The sequence below is a fragment of the Lagopus leucura genome, unplaced genomic scaffold, assembly GCF_019238085.1.
Source record: "Lagopus leucura isolate 7727_CA_CO unplaced genomic scaffold, USGS_WTPT01 Super-Scaffold_741, whole genome shotgun sequence".
In the NCBI taxonomy this organism is placed as follows: domain Eukaryota; kingdom Metazoa; phylum Chordata; class Aves; order Galliformes; family Phasianidae; genus Lagopus; species Lagopus leucura.
The window spans coordinates 11,820,629-11,842,655 of record NW_024962256.1 but is presented as its reverse complement, the minus strand read 5'-3'; the positions used below and the strand labels follow the sequence as shown (position 1 = coordinate 11,842,655).

Sequence of the window (22,027 nt, the reverse complement as noted above, 5' to 3'; positions counted from 1 at the left end):
GACAGCAGCTGTGTGGGAAGGAGCGCATCAGAGCTGCAGCACTGCAACCCCTGCTCCATCCTCCTCCTGTCCTGACTCACACCAGGCCAGGGCAATGCCTCAGAGCAGAGCAGCTCATCCCCACAGGTCCAGCTTGCTCTATCTCACGCTCACGGAGGCCTCCCAGAGCTGCAGCTGTGAAGGCAGTTGTTCTCTCTGCCACATCAGCCTTCCCTTTCAGAGTCCTCATGCATCCAAGCCTGGATGTCCTTCAGCATGAGTTTCTGAAATGTGCATCTGCCCCAGGAAACAGATTTCAGGTTTGTTGCAATGATACATGCAAGGAGCTGGAATAAAAGCTCCTGTTGTGCCTCACGGGCCTCTAGAGTCCTTCAGCCCGGATACAACAGTGATGATCAAGTGGCATCAGCTCTGCCCTCCTGCAGCCTTGGTGCACTGTCAGGGTGACAGCTGCCCAGTGGGCTTGGCAGCAGCTCAGTGTCCAGCAGCAGCAGGAACACAGCCAGCTCAACTTGGTGGCCCCGTCCATTCTTTCTTTGGCCACACGTGCAACCAGCTCTCATGGTAGGAGCAGCACTCTTCTAAGTGAGTGGTTAGTGTTGGCTTTGTTGCTGCGATCATCATCTTTAAGAATAGTTACTCTGTATGTAGACCTGAAATAGTGCGTTTAATACACAGACAAGTGCATATCCTCAGCAGCATCTAACAGAGAAAATAGCACTTCAGATGCAAGCTGTAGAAATGCGCTAAGCAGCGTGTAGAAATCATTGGATTTTCCCTTGCACACTGCCTGCCTGGAGGAAGTGCCTCTACACAGCCATCAGGAGCTCTCCTTAGTTGTGCTGTCAGTGGTGTGGTGGGGGAACATAGAGGAAGGCCTCTGAAGGCTCAGGTTTGGAAGCAGAGCTCAGCAGGTGTGGAGCAAACCCAGAGAGAGCAATGAGAGCAGAGCATCCCCAGGCACAGCCCTGCATGGGATGCTCCTTGCTGCCTCCCGGCTGGTTTGAGGCAGCCCAACTCATCACGCCACACTTACATGGGTCACGGATGAATCCAGTTTTCCCTTCCTTTGGGGAGCAGCATCAAAGGACAGTCTTGAGTTGGTGTTGCTTGGAAGCTGTGAGGTGAGCCATACCAGCGTAGCACAGGCCAGTTACGGGGATCAGCAAGAGATTTGCTGAGAGGCAGTGACTTCTACAGTGACTTTCATGTCTGAGCACTAAGAAACAACGTCTTTTGTGTTGGCCCCAGGCGCTGGTTGCTCATTTCACTGTGTACTGGGCACAGCAGTGAGTGCTGCAGGCCTTGGGGATGTGCTGTGCTGTGCTGCAGGGCTGGGGGTGCCATCAGTGCTGTGCAGCTCGGCCTGGCACCGTGTGTGCAGGGAACATGTGCTGTGGGCTCTGCTTCTGGCCAGCATCACCAGGAGCTCATCCAGCCCTCTGCACCCACAGGGAGCTCGGCTGGGTGCTAAGGAACAGTCAGGTTACCTCTCGGGGTTATTGTCACCAAGTATGTTAATTAATCCAGCAGCATTAACACTGCTGGAGATGGAGGATGCCAAAAGGAGATGGGATGCCACAAAGAAGGTGCTGCGCTGTTACAGCTGTCTCCAGTGCCTCCTGAACTTGTGGGTGCAGAAGCAGATGAATGTAAAACACTGGCACACATTTGGGAAGCATCCTAGCGAATATATGCAGTACTTTTTCATTAATTAGGAAGGATTCGTGGCCAATGTCAGCAATCCAGTCTCCCTGAGGTATCTTTGCAGTTGGTTTGTATGGTATATTTGATTCCTTACAGAGTCAGGGACTCATTTTTCATCATGCAGTGATTTATTGGTTTTACATGATTTCAGAGCTGCTTCCTAATGGTATGTTTGAATCCTCAGTTTCTAAACACTTTCATTTCTAGCACTGGGCTTGTATTATACCTTTAATTTCTTTCATTATCTACCAGCGTTCCCTGAATTCCTGGGTAGTTAATGCTCCCTTGGGTTTCCTGACAGCCACTATTCAGATTTCCATCTTTCTCCCCCATGTAATCTCCTCCATGGACGTGGATAAGTGAAGCAGCCCCGCATGCCGGGCGCTGTGCCCTGCCATGAGCTTTGTGCCGTGCAGCCCCCATGGAGCTGCTGCAGCCGTGGAGCTGGCACTGTTCCCTGCTGCACTGCACTGCACAGCCCTCTCCCTGCCAAACCCCTCTGTGTTTCAGGCACATCTGACCTCAATCCCTACTTTTGGTTTTCCTGATCTTTCCACTTTTATTCTCCATTTTGAGAACTTTTCACCGCGGTCCCGCTTCTCTGTCCACCCCTCTCAGCAGACTTACCTTCCATTTGGGAGCTTCCCGTGGGCCTCCATTTGCACCGAGGTGTTTGCCTTCCTTACAGGTCTTCATGTTCCTTCCCCGTCTGCCTGTAGCCCTCGCCCTGAGATCTGCCCCAGCCCAACATCTGCTGACCCCCCTGTGTCTCGGTGGCTCTCAGGACATCCCCACCTCTCTGCAGCACCCCTTGCTGCCCTCTGACTGCAGGGCCCTTCCCTCTGCTGTAGGACGTGGGGCCGATGTGAGCTCCTGGCTGTGGGCTGAAGCTCTTGGCATGCCGTGGCAGCAAGCTTTGTGGTTCCTGTGGCCACGTGTTAATGTTTCTGCATCAATTACTGTGGTGTTTTCTCCCAGAGCTAGGTTGCAGTAATGTAATGAGTAGACAAACACTATGAATTATGCCGACGTATAGAAATGCATTGACAGAGAAAGTTAATAGCGCTGCGCTGGTCCTACAGCTTTGCTGTTAAAAGAAAGCCATGTCTGTATGCAGTGTGAGGTCTCTAGCACTGCTGAGAGTCATTCTCAGGGCTCAGTCTTCCCCAGTTTTACTGTTGAAGCTGGAAAACATGCAGATAAGCAGTGACGGGTTGGCTCTGTCCTGAAGATGTGATGGTAATTTTCTGTCTTCCTCAGACATGAGGTGCTGGGTGCAGGTCTGCAGGCTGCAGTCATTGCTTTCCCAGGAAGGGCGCCAGGCCCTGATGTTGGCACACAGCCTCTGCTGAGTGTGAAGTTTTACGGTGCTTTTTGTCTTGTCGTACTTCGGGGTATTTCGTAAAGAAATACAGAATAAACAGCAACAATCTCAAAAACATTTGCAACGTGCTGCTCCTGTGCTTTCCTCCCTCAAAAGTTGAGGTTTGCTTTTTACTTACCGGGATTGCTTGCTAATTCCTGAAGAAAATAACGGGACTGGAAGATGTGCACTTCAGATCAATAGAGCTGTCTTACATTTATTCACGGGGTCATGTTTGCTGGCAGGCCCAGGGGCCTGGTAAATGTTGGTACCTTGATTTATTCCTTGACTACCAACTGGAGCTTAATCTGGATCAGCTGTAGTCATGGATACGTGGAAATGACAGTTGGGGTTTGTTTTTTAAGCAAAACGCTCTTCTACACGAGCATTCCAAACAGTGTTTTGAAGAATTGTCAGACTGTCCTGTCGGGCTCAAGCAACACGAGCACTGGTGCATGATCGCTCTGCTCGGGTTTCCTCTGAGTATTTCTTGGTTCAATTCATGGATTTGCTTGCATGTGGGATCTGTTGCCCACGGTGCTTCAGCACTGCATGCTAGGAGGCTGGATTTCAGCATTGTACCGCTAGTGGGTTGTGGCCTGGCTGTGTGTTGCTTGCTGCTGGGGTGGTGGGAGAGCCTCAGTGCAGTGCTGTGTGGCTGCAGCCCCCGTTCTGCCCCCCGCTGCCCCTGCCCACATCACCAAGCCCTGCTGGGGCAGCTGCTTGTGGCAGAGGTGGGGAGATGGCTTCTGTGTGCGGGGGGCTGCGGGAGGGATGGGGCGGCCCCGCCGCTGGGCGCCTCCCACGCTGCCCTTGGTGGAGCTGCCGGCGGGGGGCTGTGTAGGCAGCGGCCAATGTGCTGTTTTCCATTTCGTTTGGCAAAATCGTCAGAGTTCTTCTGCAGAAAATGTCCCGCAGAAGTGACAATAACAATATTTTGGATATAAGCCGAGCAGAAAAGGATAATAGGAACTCCGCGGGCATGCGTAGGCTTTTGATTCATCCTCAGAGATGACAGATGTGCATTTATGGAGGTATGGGAGTGGGGCTCTGCATATTTATGGTGAATTCTTTGCTCCCACTCTTCCTATGTGATTTTTGCCCTGCTCTCTGTTCAGCGCGCTCTTCCCATCCGTGTGTCATTCCTGCTGGAAGCCCCGCAGCTGCTGCCTCCCTGTCCCACCCTGCAGCACTCCTGGAGGGGGAGGCGGAGGAGCGGAGGCTCCTTCAGCAGGGCAGGGTCTCATGGGGTGCTGGGTGGGCTGGCAGGGCAGGGTCACAGGGGGCACCGGCGTCGGGGAATGAGGAGGCAGTTTGTGCGCAGGACTGGTGCTGTGCCCATTGTATTGGCTTTTGTGACAGTATTTCTTCCTTCATTTGTCTGCAAGGCTCTCTGGTTATACTGCACTGGGAGTTGCCTCGCTGTTGGTACAAATAGGCATTTTTTATGTAGTTAAGACCAGCATTCGATCAGATCACAGCAACAGGTTAGAGGAAGCAGCTTTGTTTGCAAATTGCTGACAAAGGCAGTAACTGAAGGGTTACGTCTGCCTTGTCCTTCTTGTCGTGGCTCCTCACTGCAGCTATGGAGCAAGTAGCAGATCTGGTGCAGGTGGGTTTGCACGTGAGGAAGTCAGTGCCATCTGCTAATTGTTGTCCTTTGAAAAGCACAAATAAAGCACCCACTGAATGTGCACAGCAGGGACGTGGGGAGCAGGGGAAAGGAGGGGAGCGAGAGCTGGCGCTGTGCTGATGTCCTGGCCCTGTCCTTTCTGAGCTCACGCCTGTTTGTGGTGCTTCTGTGAGACCCCTCCACATTGCCATGGCTTTGCTTAGCAAACTGGCACAGGGTGTTTGTTAACAACTTCAAGCAGGTGAAAACAGACCACTGGAAGAAAAGCAAGCAGTGCTCTGCATCTTCCACGTGAGGCAAGGTGGTGATTTTTAGTCCAGCTCAACCAATGCTCCCCACTTTATTTTTCAGTACAAGCTCTTTGCAGTAAAGCACTTACAAATTTAAATTCTTTTTTTCTTTATCTTGTAGTGAACTTTGACCACTTCCAGATTCTCCGGGCGATTGGGAAGGGAAGCTTTGGCAAGGTAGGCTTGGATGCTCAGCTCTGACATTCCTCCGGCATTTCATCGGGTAATTGCTGCTGAGTACTTACAGCGTATTGAAACGGTATTGGTGCTGAAATTAATTATTTTTATTGTGGGATGGTGGCTGCTGAATTAAAACACAGGAAAAATGCCTTCAGGAAAGTACTTTGTTGCCATGAGGCAGTGCTTTAACTCTTGGCATCTTGGTGAACAGCTGTATTTTACAATACTGCGCAGTTCTGACCATCTTATGGCAGGTATTTGTGATGTTTTCTGTTTCCTGAGGAGGTTTGCTGTTAGTGAGAGCAGGCAGGAGGAGCTGGGAGCTGTGCTGGGGGCGGCAGGGCTGGCACGGTGCAGTCAGAAGGTCTCTGTGCAGCCTGGGGCAGCTCTCCCACTCAGAAATGAATTCTGCCTAAGAGCTTTTGTTGATTTTTTTTTTTTTTTTTTTTAAATAAGGTTCTTTTTGCCAAGTATGTGGGAGAAGGTGGGAGAGGATGATCAAAGAGCTGGATAGCTTGGGAAGTCAATTAGTTTGATTTGCTGGTTTATATTCCTTTTTCGTTCCCTCTTTCACTGACTCTGTGTTTGCTGCTTTTATCACAGCATTTTACACTGTTTATTTGAAGAGAAAGATGAAAGCTCAGTATGCACCTATGAGACTTCATTGTGCTGTTACTGTTTCACAGTTATTTTGTCACCTGCATTCTACTGTGTCCCAGCAGTAGCTGTGCCCTTCTCTTTAGATGAGACACCTGCACCCGAGAGACTGGACAGGAGCCATGGGAGCAATTCACGGCAGTTGCTGAGTTTGGTTGTCCTGATCACCTCATGCCATGGCTACGTAGTGTGGGCTTTGTGCTAGGACTGACTAACACTGGGTCAAGGAAATGCACCTTTGAAGATGGGCAAAACATGGAATATTAAACTTGTAAAATAGCACAAACTAGCTTAAAGGGGAGTGCAAGAGCCTTCGTATCTCCCTGCACTGCTGAAATAATCTGAAACACAAGTTGAATCATCAGAAGAAGACTTTATGCCCTCGTTTCCTTCTGGTCATCTGGGCTGGCTTCTCCCTGTCTGGCTCTGATCAGTGAGGGCAGGGGCCCAGGAGCTGGGCTGTGCTGCTCCTGACTGCTCTGCACGGCAGTGGCACAGCAAGCAGCACATGTGAGCAGCCTGTCCTACCCTGAGCCTGGCTGCTTGGGACCCACACAGGCAGAAGCTCAGGAGGTCTATGAGATGTGTTTTGGCAGAGCCCACGTTTTTACCAATGGCTCAAAACTTCTGTTAAAATACTTAAAATCTGTGGAGTCCTGGTAGTCTTGAGAACCAGTAGAAGTTCAAAGTGCACCCACAGTCATGATGAGGTGCCGTCCAGCTCTGCATGGAGCTGGGAGAGCAGACATGTGAGCAGTAACACTGTTGGTAGCACTGCTTGCTAATGAAGATGTTTCGTCGCAGCCCCGGTTAATAGAGGTATCTGTTGCATCGTTCTGTGGTGTGTGGGGCAGGTCTGCCCACACCGATCCCTGCCTGCCTTGCTTGTGAATCCCACAGGAGGAGGGCTAAGGAAAATGTTATGCCGAGTGCAGTGCAAGTCAGGGAGAGGGTGGGTTTTAAACAGTCGCCCACATTTGCACTCATAACTCTTGATCAAGGAGGCAAAAGCTAAAAGGAGAGTTATGTAGATTTCTGAGGTTAGGGGGACTGTGGAGAATGAGGTCCTTCATTTGAGTGGTGCTGTAGGGGTAAGGCAGACAGCAGGTGCTTCTGACAGCAACAGGAAATGTCAGTGTTATGACTTCTGCTCGTTGCCTAGGACAAAAAACCTAAACTGGGATAGTTCAGTGTGGAGAAGAGGAGGCTCAGGAGAGACCTCACTGCACTCTGCAACCTCCTGAAGGGAGGCTGTGGTGAGGAAGGGTTTGGCCTCTTCTCCCAGGCAACGAGCAGCACGGGGTAATGGCTGCAAGCTGTACCAGAAGAGGTTTAGATTAGACATAAGGAAGAACTTTTTCTCTCAGTGGTCAGGCACTGCAATGGCTGCCCAGGGAGGTGGTGGAGTCGCCGTCCCTGGCAGTGTTCAAGAGGCGTCTGGACAACGTGCTGCGCGATGTGGTTCAGTGCTGGTGGTGGCAATGGTGATGAGGAGACGGTTGGACTCGATGATCTTGTAGCTCACTTCCAACCTTGTGATTCTATGATTCTATGATAAACCAAAACCTGACTAAAAGATAGCAGGGAATGCTTCTTTTGAGGTCATATGAGGAGACTCATCCTTCCAGATGTGAGTTTTCAGGAGAGAAGGGAGTTGTTCTGGTGTGCAGCAGCACTGCGTGTGCTGAGAATGAGAAAAGGAGGAGAAGTGTTTGTGTCTCAGGGCAGGGTCTTCCTGACTTTGAAGAGAGAATCACGGCGGCTTTGGTTTCTGTTTATGTTAAAGAAAGATGAAGTTTACACCATCACAGTCTTTCAGCCATCAGAACTGTATATCATTTCAACAAAATGCTGAAATGATTCATCTGTCATCTTTCTGGATAATTATGTCAATATGATAAATTTCCTTTGATACTGTGAAAAGCTTTTTACATTCACAAAGTCATTTAGAACACATTTAATGATGGAAAATGTGGAACTACCTATATGAGAGCTGTTATTTGGAATCAGCAGGTGAAGCAAAAGGGAGCTCAGAAATTGCCTTTGCGGAGACTTTTTTTTTGAGCTGCCGGCAGAAAACAGCCCCTTTTTGTATCCTACAGAAGATCTTAATCATCATTAAGATACTATTAATCAACTAAAGGTCGTGCTCAAGTCCTTGCTCAAATTGTCAAATTTCTAATACTTTCCGTGCGTATCAGGGATCGTATTATTTAATTTGCAGTTGTTTAATAGGAGTGCTGTGTCTGTCCTGTGGCACAGCCCTACGTCTGGCACGGGGCAGGCTGCTGCAGTTTTGCTGGGCAGTGACCGGAGGAGCAGCAGCCTGGGGGGGGATTTCAGCACTGGGTCCGAGTTAGGAGCTGCTGTGCTAATGGGAAACTCAGTGTGAGTGCTGGGCGGCTTGTCGAGAGGTTTGGAAGCCTCGGAGGCATCAGTTGCGTGGTAGGTGCCTTGACATCTCCCTTTGGGAAGCTGACCTTTCCTGGGTTAAGTCTTTTCAGTTTGAGCCAGGAGGCAGAACGGCAGATCATTCTCCCGAAGGTTTCCTTTTATCTGAGCTTCCATACATACTCTGAATCGGCTGCTTTTTCTTTTTCTTTTTTTTGCCAAGGATTAAAGAGCTGAGGTTATGGGAAATGCATGATTTTCACTTCAGTGCTGTGAGGACATCCAAGCGTATCTGTCTTTGCTTTTGAAGTCAGGGGTTGGCCGGGGATCCCGTGGGGAGGAGCAGCGATGGGGGCACGAGGTCTGATGGTGTGGTGGAGCCCCTGCCCCAGGGCTCAGCCCTCCCACCGCCCGCCGTGCCCCTGCCTGCTTTGGCACTGCTTTCCCACTGCATCTGACCTGCTCAGGACAGAACGAAGGGCCGTGAAGCCGAGCAGCCTGCAGATGGAAGGAAGTCCAAGGGTGTGCTGGTGTTACGTGCAGAGCAGTGTTTCCCTGCTGTGCTGCCAATCCCCATTGCAGTCGGCGCAGCTCAGTGCTGTCACTGCTCTTCGTGGGGCTCACGCAGCTCAGAGCTGCTCTTTGGAAGCTTTCCTCTGCCTTCCAAAGGTCACACGTGCCCGTCCCATAGGTACACTGTCGACAACATTCCCTTAGACTCTATTCTGAGCCGAATACCTCTTTGATATCAACGCAAACTTTATCCTTTGTATTTTTTTCACAGCTTTACAAATGTTGAATTTTCCTTCTCTAAAAGAAAAACTAGAAACACAATCCTTTGGTTTTAAAGCACTGCAGGTTTGGCCCTTTTGTTTCTCTGCCTGCATGGGACAGACAGGCACGAGGCTGAGGTCACCCCAGGCTGTGCGCCCTGCAGGCCCCGTGTCAGCGCCGTGTGCCGGCCCTGCGGTGCCACCAGGCTGGTGGTGCTGTGCTGTGCCAGGCACAAGGGCTGTGTTGCAGTGGCTCCATTGCCCTTATGGAGGGCTGGTGGTGTGCAGCCCACCCTGCTCTCTCAGCACTGCCAGAGCAGACCAGGCCCCATCCGGTGGCATTACACTGAGTCTCAGGTGGGGTGTGGGGGTCTCTGGCAAGGGATCTGCAGGAGCTCCAGCATGAAGGCCTGCTGCTGTGATGACTGCGGCAGGGATGGGACTTCGGCCTCTGCCCCCTCATGACCTGGAATGGTGCACGAGGTGCTGCAGAGCACAGCTGTGGTGACCTTCCTATGGGACTGAAGGGAGCCAAGGGAGAGAGGACGGCAAAGAACTGAAAGCTGAAATGGCTGTGTGGTCCAGCAGTGCCTTGGGGTCAGTATCTCTGGTCAAGAGCAGTGGGAGTAAAATTACAGAGGAGGAAGCGCTGTCAAGTGATTCTGCGTGAGGAAATGAACAGTAATGTCATCTGAAATGAGTCTGGGACATGCTGGCATACCTCACTGAGGACGTGTCTGGGGTGTCAGAAAGATCAGCCTTTGCAGGACGGTGATTCTCAGTAGGAGCTGCCCCCTTTTGTCCCCGGTGCTGCCCAGTGCCTTGTTAACACTGGCTTTAGAAGCCACTTGGGGTTTGTTCCAGCCCCCGGCATTCCTGGGTGGGATGGAGGTGGGACCGACCCTGCCACCAGCAGTGGGGCTGGGGACTGGCAGAGCCACCCCAGCACTGTGCTGCGCCCAGCTGTGTGCCCCTGGCCTGTGCCCAGCCGAGCTGTGCCAGCTGCAGGTGCCGGGAGCTGATTCTCCACATGAGTTCTGTTTGCTGCTTGCTTGGGGGAAGTGTGATACTGGTTGTAAATCATGGCACTCAAACACTGTGCCTGTTCTCAGGTAGGGTCTGACCCTGAGCTCACTCCCATTTGTCCGCTGATTCATTACATCATGTCTCAGGGAAGTGTCCTGCCTATTTTGCTGAAGCTTCTTAATGAGGTGAGGATGACTTTTCTAGGGCAGTACTTGTGACTCGCTCTGCTCATTTGCAAGTGCATGTCTGCTCCCACACCTTCCTCTTTGCTTCCCACCCCAAAGCAATGAAGGGCAGAGGCAGAGTGTGCTGCACTGATGCTGCTTTCTGGGCTCGGGTGGCTGGGCAGTGTACCACAGGTCGTGTGCACAGCCAAGACTGAAGTTTGTGCATGAGCTCGTCTGTCTCCTTGGTGGGTGCAGTGTAAGCCCTGAGATGCTTTCATCAGGTTCACTCCCCAGCACTTGTTAGGCATGTTAAGTGTGGGTCCCAGAGTTGTTGGGGAAGATGCCTGCTTATGCCTCTCCTGCAGTTTTGTCACCTTCTTCTGTTGTCATTTCTCATCAAAATGCTGTAGCACTGGGGAGGTGTGAACGTCTTGCTGCCAGAACAAAGCCTGTCTGTATTGAGACAAAGCAGCAAGCCCTGACTTGGTATGTTGAGTTCATGAAAACGCCCTGGTGCCCAATAGCATGGGTTAATGACTGATGGAGCCCTCCTCTCCTGCTGGCTCTGTTTTGCGCTCTTGTTGCTGTTCACAGAGCTGAGAGCAGCTGCAGTATTTCAGGACAGCCCTGCCTCCATGAAATCTGTCTGAAAGTGGACAACAGTTCTAAGTCAATGGGAGCAAGTATGAAAAAGCCACATGTCCTCGTCTTCTCCACAGATGTTTAATTCATGAAGCCACGAGCTAGGCTAGCAGACCGGGTCCCTAGCAGCATGAGCCTGCACTGTAATGCAGCTCATAGCAGAGCTCTTCTATGGAAAAGCCTGAGTCAGGGCTGTGTGCAGCAGCCGTGTCCCTGATGCTTGGAGCAGCTGTGTGACACAGCTGGGGCAGCTCATGAGGTGTGCAGTTCCCACCAGCTCAGCCCTCGTGGTGGCTGCAGCATGCCAGCTCCATCTGTGTGTGTCAGTGCTGTAATAACTATTCCTGGTTAAATTCTGGCTCCTACCTGGGACTTCTCTCAGTAGTAAATTCTAATAACATCTTCTGCCTGTCCGATTCTAAGCTCCAATCTAAGCTGCATGCAGGCTGCTGTCTAACATGGCCAACTTTAAGTGGTCTTGTTTTAAAGTGGAAAAAAAACAGTGCCCTGTTTTTTCATGTTAATTATAAATCTCTCATTGGCTTAAATATGGTGAGCATTTGGATCTCCTCTGTGTTCTGACAAGCCGTCATGCAGCCCACCCCCACACGCCCATTCATTGTACCGAGAGCAGGGGATGTTTCAGCATCAGATGCAGGATTTGGCAGCAATTAAGCTGAAGCTAAATTGGATGTCCAGATCATCTGCAAGTCCTAGAAGCGGCAGCTTATCTGTTACACTGGTGGCTGGAAATCCAGCTACAAACCACTCCTTGTCAAAAGCAATACTTAACAAACAGCACTGCTGCTCTTAGGAAATGTTGAATGTGTTAGCATGATACAGCAAATATTCCCTTATTTCTTTTGTAGTAGTTCATTAAAGTAAATATTGTCTGTATTCACCCTGAGGGCTATGGAGTGTCCTCTCCTTGTTACCTAGGCAGCGCCGTAGTGCAGCAGTGGCTGTGGAGCGAGGCTTGCTCCCTGCTTCTGGTGCTGTGTTCCTCCTGGTGGGTTGGCCAGAGCTCAGAGCAGTCTGACATTCACAGACGCCCATGTAAGTGTGTGCACCGCTGAGGAGCAGATCTGTTTCTCACAGTAACGGTGCAGACATAGAGAAGCTGCAGTGGGTACAGTTCTGTTCTGTTTTCACAGTGGTGACTGCGGGGTCTGCCCACAGACCAGTGACAGTGACTGAGGTTCTCCCTGTGCCGAAGTGTAACATGAGAAAGAAAGTAAGAGCTGTCCTTGTGATGGCAGATTGCAGGTAACGCTGCTGCAGTTGGAGCTCTGCAGTGCAGGGCAGGAGGTGCAGCAGGAGCTGCGCCCAGGGCAGGAGCTTCTCCCAGGCTGTACCCCCAGAAGGCATTTTCCCCACGGTGTGCTTTGGTTCCTCCAGTTCTCTTGTCTATTTTCCAGTAGTTTAAGAATTTGGCACTGGTTTTCCTGGCTTCCAGGAGAGCCATGCAGATGGGTCTGGAGATGCAGTGAAGGAGAATGTGTTTGGGGACCCTCAGCATCTGAGTGCCTTCGGTGTTCTTGCACTGCAGGTCTGGTGGGTCCTTGTCCCTGTGTTGTCAGTTCCAGCTCACAGCAGCAGTGATGCTGTAAAAGATCCCACTTCACTGTTACAGAGCAGAAACTGGAAAGTAAAGATGTTTTTTTTCTGTTACCCAGAGCTGTGAAACTGGGTTGTACTGGAGGGCAGTGATGGATACGAGACAGGCAGATGTCCATTGGATATCCATTTCCATACAAACATGAGATTTCCTTCTCTGGACCAAGATCTAAACTGTGCTCTGGTTTTCACAAGTGTGTGTTTTTCTCATGTTCTGTACAGTTTTATTGTTGTTGACATGTCACAGTTCTGGTGAAGGATGTATTTTCCTGTCTGGTCAGGATTTCTACCTTCTTCAGTGTACACCTGCACGGTATAGACATGAAGTCTCAAAAAGCAAGAACAAAAAGTGAGCACTGCTTTCACCACTTCAGTTACTGCTTGCATACAGGATCCAAGAATCTGTAATTGTTACCATTCCCTCGCAGACAGGCAATAAGATTATTGTGTTATGGTACTACTTCTGATCTAAAAAGTGTTTTTAAAAGTACCCCAAATTTCTATGGAACACCTTCAGCAGATTGTGCAGATTAACAGCCCGTGCTGAGGACCAAAAAGCACCCAGCCCGTTCTCAGCAGCTGCAGGCCTGCTGGGTGCCGTTCAGAGGACACTGGGAGCTCGCTGCTCACCGCTGCTGATCTGTGAGTTCGTGCTGGCAGAGCTGCTGCGTGCTGCTGCAGCCCAGGGCACACAGCTGGGCTCTGTGCTGCTGCCAGCAGGGCTGTGCAGGGTGCTCAGCAGGCAGCTCAGGGGATGCGTGTGGCGATGGGCACTGAGGGAAGGTGAATAACAGCAGAATTAATTAGTGGAAGCACAAATCTCCACTAGTTAAAAAAGCTCCACTAAGTGCCTAATGGGAAGCTGCAGTAGATAGATGCTGTGCCTGGTCGGGTCCTGCGAGCTCTGGGTTTGGGCTGTTCCTTTTTCACAAGGCAGAGGTAGTGGGGGTTTTAATGCCACAGTGTAAAGCAGCTCTGAACAGATGGGGCTGTAACCTGCCCGAATGTCTGTCCTGCCAACTCGCTGGCTCCAGAGCTGCACTTGATGGAATAATTCCCGCTCAGAGCAGCACGCAGTGTGCATGTGGAGCTGTGTGCTGTCAGGCAGCACTTGTTTGAACGCACTGTGATTTCTGGCTACCAGCTGGCAGACCCAACACCCAGAGTCAAAATCTGGGAGGTTTTCATCCAGCACTGGCATGTTGGCTGGTTTTAATGAACTGAGGTGAGCTTTGACCCCCTCCCGCTGGAAATCTCTCCCAGTTTGCTGGCCTTGCAGGTGCCAGCATCTGCAGCATGGCAGCTCGAGCAGCTCCGTGTGATCCCACGTGCCTGCTGCTCTGCCTTCCAGCACCGAGGAGCGTTGTGGGGGGCGATGTCTACCAGGGCTCTGTAAGAATTCAGTGATAAACTCATCAGCACAATGCAGTCAGCTCCTGCCAACGCCACGCTGAGCGCCTGGCTGCACGTTTCATTAGCTCCCTCCTGACAGGTCTGCACCTGGGGCACGAGCTCTGCCTGCTTGGCTGGGAAGCTCGTCCTGTGTGTGCAGCCCTGGCACAGCACGGTGCTGCCGGCACACGGCCCATGGCACAGCGCTCCGTGCTGCTGCCTGCTGCGTCTCTGCAAGGTGAGTGGGAGGGTTCTGAGACAGCGAAGGGAGTGTTTGTGCCTTGGGATCAGGAATAGCTTCGGCGTCAATTTATGTTCAGAGATTAAATAAAGCCCTCCGTTCTTCATTGGGAGTAATTAGATTTCTGTCTGCTCCCAGATTTTATCAAGTGTGTAACTAAAAAAAATCATCTTGTCTACCTCTTCGACTGGCATATAAACATCACAGATCTAATTACGGCCGTAATGAAAGATGGTTCCAAATACAAAGCTGGACGCAGAATGCACACTGACCACAGAGGATGTACTTTTCACATGTTATTCAGAGTTGATTCGCAGACAGGAGCCCTGATCCCCACTGTACTCCATGGGTAGCTCCATCCTGCAGTGAACGATGGCTCCAGGATGGACACAGCCAAAAGGCAGAAAGAAGACGAGTCCCACTGTCTTCAGGAGTTTTTCTGCAGGTTCATGTGACTTTTCACCGTTGTTTCTGAAATAAAATCAGAACCAGCAAATCCCAGCAGGGAGATGAGCGCGGTGAAAGCTGTACCAAACTCTGGAGCCTGTCAGGTTTCTGAAGGACGGCTCCAAAGCAGGCTCCCCAGGGTCCTCCTCCCCATCACAGCAGTGGGAAGCACAGCTCCCATCTGCTGTGAGACTCCCAGGGAAGTGGCTGCAGGGCCACACCGTGCTGCACCAAGGGTTGTGTTGGAGGCTGTGAGCAGAGGCTGCCTAAGCACTGCTTCAGTGTTCTGTAAAGGCACCGCGTTCTGGGATATCTGTCAGTGATTTGTATCAATGAGACCACAGAGCCGTTGTGCAGGAGGGGAGAGGTGGGTAAAAAAGGCAAAACAAAAAGCAAGTGCAGCTTTTTCTTTTCTGGTTCCTTGGTTTATGTGCTGTCGTGTCCTTAGCTTTTCCTGGTATGTTTGGGTTCACGTCCCTAAGAGGCTGTGAGTAGATAATCACTCATACCCCAAACTCGATTATAGAGACATCTGTGTAATATCTGACTGGATGTTATTTCCTCAGCGTAACGTGAAAAGGAAGTGCCTAATCTGAGCCATCTAAAATTGCTTTTAATCATAGGATTCATAGCTTGTGGATAACATCTGCAGTGCCTCTCTGTGAAGCCTTAGAGGGAACCTGGAAGAAATCCCATGGTAGCTGCAGATGGAAAACATCCACTCCCTACTTGCTCAGTACAGGAGCCGGCCAGGAGAGCTTTTCCTGAGGTGTTTCTATGTGCTGGCTGTGTTAGTTCAGATGTGATTTATGTAGGTGGCAATATAGGAATAAGATTCATTTGGAAAGAAAATAATTATGCAGCTTTGAGCACTTGCCCAGCTTTCCTAGCCTCATGAGTTCCTTTCCCTGGCACACGGAGGGCTGGCCCTGCTCCGAGGTGGTGTGCATCAGTTCTGCAGCCTTGCACAAGGTACGAACACAGGCACAAACTGAAGTCGGCAGTGTGGGGCATGAGCACTGAGGCTCACGTTGTGCACGGTGCTCTTTATTTTAGGTCAGACGGGGTTTTCATCTCTATCATAAGCAACTGAGGGAGGGATTTTTCATGGGAGTGTTGACATGACCTGAAAGCATCGGCAGGCTTGCTGTGAATAAAAGTTTCATCAGCTACCGCTACAGCTTGGCTGGAGCAAACAGCGGTATTGAATTAAAGAGCTTTTAATGATTTATGGCGCTGTGGCACACCGGTCCTTCATCCATCTGGTGATAAAGCATAACTTTCAGCAGGGAAAGAGCAAAATTGTAAGGCTCTGTGAAAAAGATCTTCGGGAGTAAAACGTGGTGTTTGGAATAGAAAATAGAGCTCTTGGGGTGAGGACATGAGAGCAGACATGTCAAGCTGCTGGCCCTGTGCTTACAGCATGTCTCTGGGGATCATTGGCTTTTTCCGCTCACTGCAAGTTCATACCTCTTAACTTCTCTTATACCCGAGTAAACCTGTTCTGATTTTGACCTTTGCCTGTGCAGAGGAGGCTGTGTTATTAACATACTGCTATTGCTGAGACATCGCTGTAACGTGGCCCCAGCTGGCTGAAGCTGTCACCAGCCCAAGGGCTGCCCAGTCCTTGCTGGGGAGCACAGCTCTCCTGCTGCAGGCTGGCCTGAAAACATGGGGGTTCACAGGCAGCATCTGAGTGCAGCAAGAGGACCCGTTTGTGCCATGTGTCCCTGTCTGCAAGCACCGAGTCCCACTGTGAGTGCAGCAGCAGCAATGAGCTGTGGCTCCTCCTGAGCCAGCCCAGGGCACAGCCATGGGATGGTGGTGTTGCTTTGGTTGTGTCATTGTGCAGTGAGGGTTGTGCTGCAGTTGGAGCTGAGTGTTGTCAGCTCTGCGCAGTGCAGGAGGTTGCTGTGCAGACTGCCTCTGTGATCACTGTGGCTGCAGGTGTCCCATTCTGTTCAGTGGGGCTTTGTGTGCTGGAGATAATGGTTGGGTAAAACACTGCCAGAGACACTATTGTCAAAACTGTTCCCAGAATGAAATTCCAGATAAATTAGCTGCATAATGAAAGCAGTGAGGGCTCTTTGTTGTTCTCCAGTCTGTTTGCATTCTGGACCAGACAGTATCATGGCAGCACCCAACCTGGCCATGTCTCAGCCCCTCCAGCCCGAGGAGCCCACCCTGAGCAGCACCTCCCTGGGGTCAGTGTGGCCATGGGGCTGCTCAGCTCCCCCCGGTCCTTTCTCCTTGGATCAGCCGGTGTCTCTGCTGTGTGTATCATGTTCCTTCTGCAGCCTGCATGACTCTCCGCTCCCCATGCTGCCCTGCCAGCTGCACCTGAGGTAACACCGCTGTCCTGCCATCCATCAGGTATTCTTGCTGTCCATTTGTTATTCTGTCCCTTCGCTCCTCTCTGGGCACCAGGAGGCCCCGCAGCCCCATTGCCGGCTGCTCAGGACTACGAAACATCCACAGCCCAGGGCTGGAGCCCCACGTGTACCCAGCACAGGGCTGGTGCTGAGGGCAGGGCTGCATCCTGCGCTCCTTCCCAGCCGGACGTGGACTGCGGTGCTGGAGCAGCCTGTGGGAAGTGGGTGCAGGCTTAGCATTGAAAGTGCAGCAGAGCTTTGCTGGAGGGGCCATTACAGCCCCCTGCTGTGGGCTGGGTGCTCCCCACCAGCTCGGGCTGCCCAGGGCCCACCTGTGGGCTTGGTTAACCCAAGGATGGGGCACCGCAGCTCTGGGCAGCAGTGCCACGGCCCCGTGCTTCCAGCACTGCTCTGCCCTGCTGCTTGCCGTGGTTTGTGTGCTTGGTGCTTTAGTTGTATCGCTGCAAATACACCTCAAAGGCAGCTCTAGGCTTTGTTATCTTACCGTGCCAAAATAACATTTGATTGGAGGTTTTATCCTTAACATTTATTCAGAGTGTAGCGCAAATTAACATTATCTTTTAATTACAGTTCTTACACAGATGTTAATTACCAGACAAAGACTGTATTTCAATTACGATCAGTGCCATCATAATACGAAATGGATATGAAAATTGGTTTGAAATAACAGAGTAACTGTTGCTGCCTACTGTGCAACTGTGATGCTGTGGCCACGTCAGCCGTCTTTGGTTTCCTTTCAAAATGATGACATCCCTTGCAATTACTTTCCTGATATCAGCTGAAATTTGACTTTCATTTTTAAAATATAATTGACAACATTATGGTTTCAGTTATTGGTGTAGAGCCACGCTAAAGCAGCATGGAGGAGGCAGGATCTGCAGAGGAGCAAGTCCCTGACAGCCACGAGATGCACGATGGCCTGGGGCTTTTGGGCCTATATGTTAGGATGACCAAGTGCTGGAAGGTCTGTCCATTGACATGACCATACGGTGGATTCCTGTGTTGGAATGCGATAGGTTGGAAGGCCCATGAACTGGAAGATCTGTGCTGATGGCATTTACTGCCTGCAGTCATTGTGTGAGGACATCCATCTGTGCCCTGGAGCGATGTGACAGGGAGTGTCTGCATTGAGGGTGTTGCTTTCTGGGGAGCTCCTGCAGCTTGCTGATATTTTCTTGGCTGGTTGAAGAACCAAATTCTAGTGGTGCTTTTGCTTGTGTTGTTTCCTAATGACTTTGTCAGGTTGGCATTATTTCTGAGAGCAGAAGCGTGCAGCTGCAGGCGCTGAGTGCTTGGAGGTGCAGCTGGGGTCAGCAGAGCCCTGGGGGTGGATCGCCGCCCACTGTCCAGAATGCCCACGTGTAATTGCAGCACTTCTCATCCCTGCAGAGTGGGAAATATAAGCATTTTCTTAACTTCTGAATATCTAATAGGATATTTTGTGTGTGTAGGAGCCCAGACATAATCCCCAGGGGAAGTCAGCGAAAACTGAAGTATAAATCACTGTATTTGGATCAGGTGTAACCACTCTGAATACGCGTTTTACAAGCTAGAGCAGTGTCCTCCTGTGGTTCACTTTCATGTGGGATTAGGATGTTTGATGTGAGTGTGCAATTTGCTGGTGCCGAGCGTTGACTCTGAAGACAAAATAAGCAAAGTCCAGGAAAATTCCTGACGGCCCTCAGCCGAGTCCAGCAACATTTCTGGGAGAAGTTTATAGAGCGTTTTCTGGTCCTTCAAGGACAGAAGCCCATGGAGAGGCTCTAGAAGATAACATACTGCTGCCATGCCCAAAGCAGAAGGAAGATATCTTGGACCCAGCTGTGGGCATCAGATGTGGCAGTGATGTCCTGCGGGGACGGGTTCACGAGTGCCTTAATTTGACATGTGCATCAGCAGAAGAAAAAATAATCTTTGTGTAGCCAAGAGCAAGCAATCTCAAGTACTTATCTGCTTCACAGAGAGTGCCCGGCATGCAAAGTGCTTGCTTTTGTTTGAGCCCACAGACAAATTGTGGTATTCCATTATAATTAGCTTGAGGTAAGTCAGGACACACTATTAAATGACCAGATGACTTTTCATCCAAGTGAAGATTTCAGCCCACTGGATTCGCTCGGAATCAGCAGGAAAGAAATTATTGACTTTCTAAAGCCTGGCTGCATAAAAGGTAGCAAGTTGAACTGAAAATGTGCAGAGCAGCAAAAATGCAGAGGATCAGGGAAAATATCCCAAAATAACAGCGGCAAGGACAGAAGTCTTCCCGCAAAAAATAACACCTTGTGTCCCCCGGGCACCACGAAGCTCCAGTGACTGTGCTGTAGTTCCATGCAGCTGACACCATGGGCAGGCGGGGAGCAGAAGGCACGCTGTGCAGTTGCAGCAGCCCAGCGTCCTTGGGACTCGCAGCAGCAGCGCTGGCTGCAGGGACTCTGCTCTTCTGAGGGTCTCTTGTTTTGAAACTTGAAACACGTGGCTTTGCTGTCTGCTCAGCAGTGGGAGAAATGCTGTGGCAATGAAGGCTGCAGGACACGCTGCGGTAACAGAGGCAGGGCAGCGGTGCAGGGAGCAGCACAGCCCCCTGGGGGGCAGCAGTGATGGGCATCTTGAGAAGACCAGAGGGCTCTGATGCCTTTACAGACATGCACGTTTAGATGCTTTCATGTGCTGCGGGCTTTAAAGGCAATGCCTACCTTAAGCTGAGGATTTCAAAGCCAAGGGTCAGTTTTCCTCTCTTTCTTTTGTTTTTTTTTTATGCATCATCTGGGTCAGTGACCCTTTGCACTGCTGTGAATGCCTGCCGTAGCTCGGCTGCTGGGTGCAGACCCAGCCAGTCCAGGCTCAGATGAAGACAAACTTCAGCTCCAGTGACAATTTCTGTTGTCATTGTATGTGGCCCCATTAAGTGAGGTCGAAATGGGAGATGTTAAATGCTCATCTCATGTCCTGAATAGCAAATGCAAGTTCCAGCTCCTTTGTGCCTTTAATGCAATAAAAGCAAAGGCAGCTGTATACAAACCATTTGGCAGCTGCTGAATGCTCAGGGTATCTGGGAGTCGATTAAATCTTTTATGTGCCATGTCTTGAGCAATATACTGCCAGCTGATGCCTGCCTTCTGCAGCACGGATCTGGCAGCATTACATACAATTTTTCCTGATGGCTGTATTTAGCCACAGAAAATTTCCTTTGTGCAGGGAGGGGCCACATTGTGCAGCACGAGGACATGGTCCTCTCTTCTTTTTCTTTCTTGTGTTGCTTTACATTGTAGATCTGCTTGGAAAATGGATCCAGATTTATTTTAAAACCTCTCAGACTTGTTACCCTGTAGATGTTCCCTGCTTCCACAGGGGCAGAGCAGAGAGGTAAAGATGTGTGCTGGGCACTCACCTGTTGGTGCATGGGCTGTGCTCCTGCAGCCACAGACATTTTAGGGAGGGTTCCTGCTGGTCATGGAGGACCTAAGTGACATGGATGGAGAGGGCAGGAGCAGCACCGGTCCTTGTGTTGTGATGGGGGACAGCAGGGTGCAGAGAGCTGCACAGCACTGCAGGGCTGCACAGAGGTGTGGAGCTGCACCAGCACAGAGCTGTGCTGTGCTCCTGTGGAGCTGCACCTGAGCAGTGCTGCCTGGTGAGGGGAGGAACGTTCCTTCGACCCTCGTGTGTTTTGTTTCTTCCCTAGAAAACAGATGAAAAGTTTGTATAGTACTTGAAAGTGGAGTTACTTTGCACGTAGGTGATGCTCTTCTGTTTCAGAACACCACTTGCAAGAGAACCTGCTGTTGCGTTTTCATTTGTTATGCTAGATGTCCATTTTTCCTGCAGAGAAACAGAGAGCAAATGACAGAAATGTGAAAAGCAGTATGTGGAAGGATGGAAAAGTCAAAATCTAAACCAGAACTAATGACAAAGATTTAGAAATTGATGTGTTTCTAGCCTTAATGTGAAACAAATCAGAAAATAGCATTGTTTGGTATCTGCATTGCTGTTACTCATGGATTTGTTTTTAGATAAGCTGTGTAGTGACGCCCATGTCCTAAGGGGGTATCATTGGGTCTTTGCTGCTGAAGGAAGTTAGAGGGTGCAGTTACTTTCCCTTGGCTTATTACTGTCAGCTTGAGGCAGCAGTCGGGTCGTGCTGGTGCTGTGCATCGCAGCAGGCAGCTCCCTGCTCACATTCAAGATGCAGGCAGCGAGTTTCAGCCCTTGTCTGTGCTGTCTGTGCCGTGTGTCTGTCTGTGCCGTGTGTCTGTCTGTGCCATGTCTCCCTGCAGCTGCTGGTGTCCCCAGGCAGGGCCAGACCCCTGCTGCCCCCCGGTAGGAGCCAGCCCAGAGCATGCCCTCAGCACAGAGCTGTGTACATCCGTGGTTCTCTGCTTGTGCAGTCATTGCAATGGCAACTGCAAAATAATCCCCGTAATTTCATTGTGTTGCTAATTAGGATGTTTGTAGCAGGCTAACGATAACCTCCTATTATTTTGTCATCTTCTGCTGTAATGTGTCCTCAGTGATATTACATTATGTACCATTAACACTTGCAAATTGTTATTAATGGGAGCATTTTGGAAGTATGGAAGAGTTCAGGTCTCCCTGTGACCTTTCCTCCATCCAGGGATGCTGTGGGATGCTGCAGGACCTATTAGATGATGTGGGATCCATGGGATGCTGCGGGTGCTGTGGGATGTTAGATGTTATGAGGGGCAGTGGGTGCTGTGGGATCTGTTGGATGCTATGAGGGGCAGTGGGTGCTGTGGGATCCATTGGATGCTATGAGGGGCAGTGGGTGCTGTGGGATCTGTTGGATGCTATGAGGGGCAGTGGGTGCTGTGGGATCTGTTGGATGCTATGAGGGGCAGTGGGTGCTGTGGGATCCGTTGGATGCTATGAGGGGCAGTGGGTGCTGTGGGATCCATTGGATGCTATGAGGGGCAGTGGGTGCTGTGGGATCCGTTGGATGCTATGAGGGGCAGTGGGTGCTGTGGGATCCATTGGATGCTATGAGGGGCAGTGGGTGCTGTGGGATCCGTTGGATGCTATGAGGGGCAGTGGGTGCTGTGGGATCCATTGGATGCTATGAGGGGCAGTGGGTGCTGTGGGATCTGTTGGATGCT

The 22,027-nt window shown here is 50.7% G+C and overlaps 1 protein-coding gene across 2 annotated transcripts in view; it reads left to right on the top strand.

Annotated features, from left to right (window-relative positions):
* The window catches only part of STK32C (serine/threonine kinase 32C), a 60,836-nt gene that overhangs the window by 27,649 nt on the left and 11,160 nt on the right, over positions 1 to 22,027 (top strand). For both annotated transcript variants that reach the window (XR_006177506.1, XM_042863728.1), the window contains exon 2: positions 5,115 to 5,170. Coding sequence is in view for 1 of the 2 variants with exons in the window: in XM_042863728.1 (XP_042719662.1) it covers positions 5,115 to 5,170 (56 nt within the window). In the remaining variant the exon portion in view is untranslated. The remainder of the gene's footprint in view (positions 1 to 5,114; positions 5,171 to 22,027) is intronic.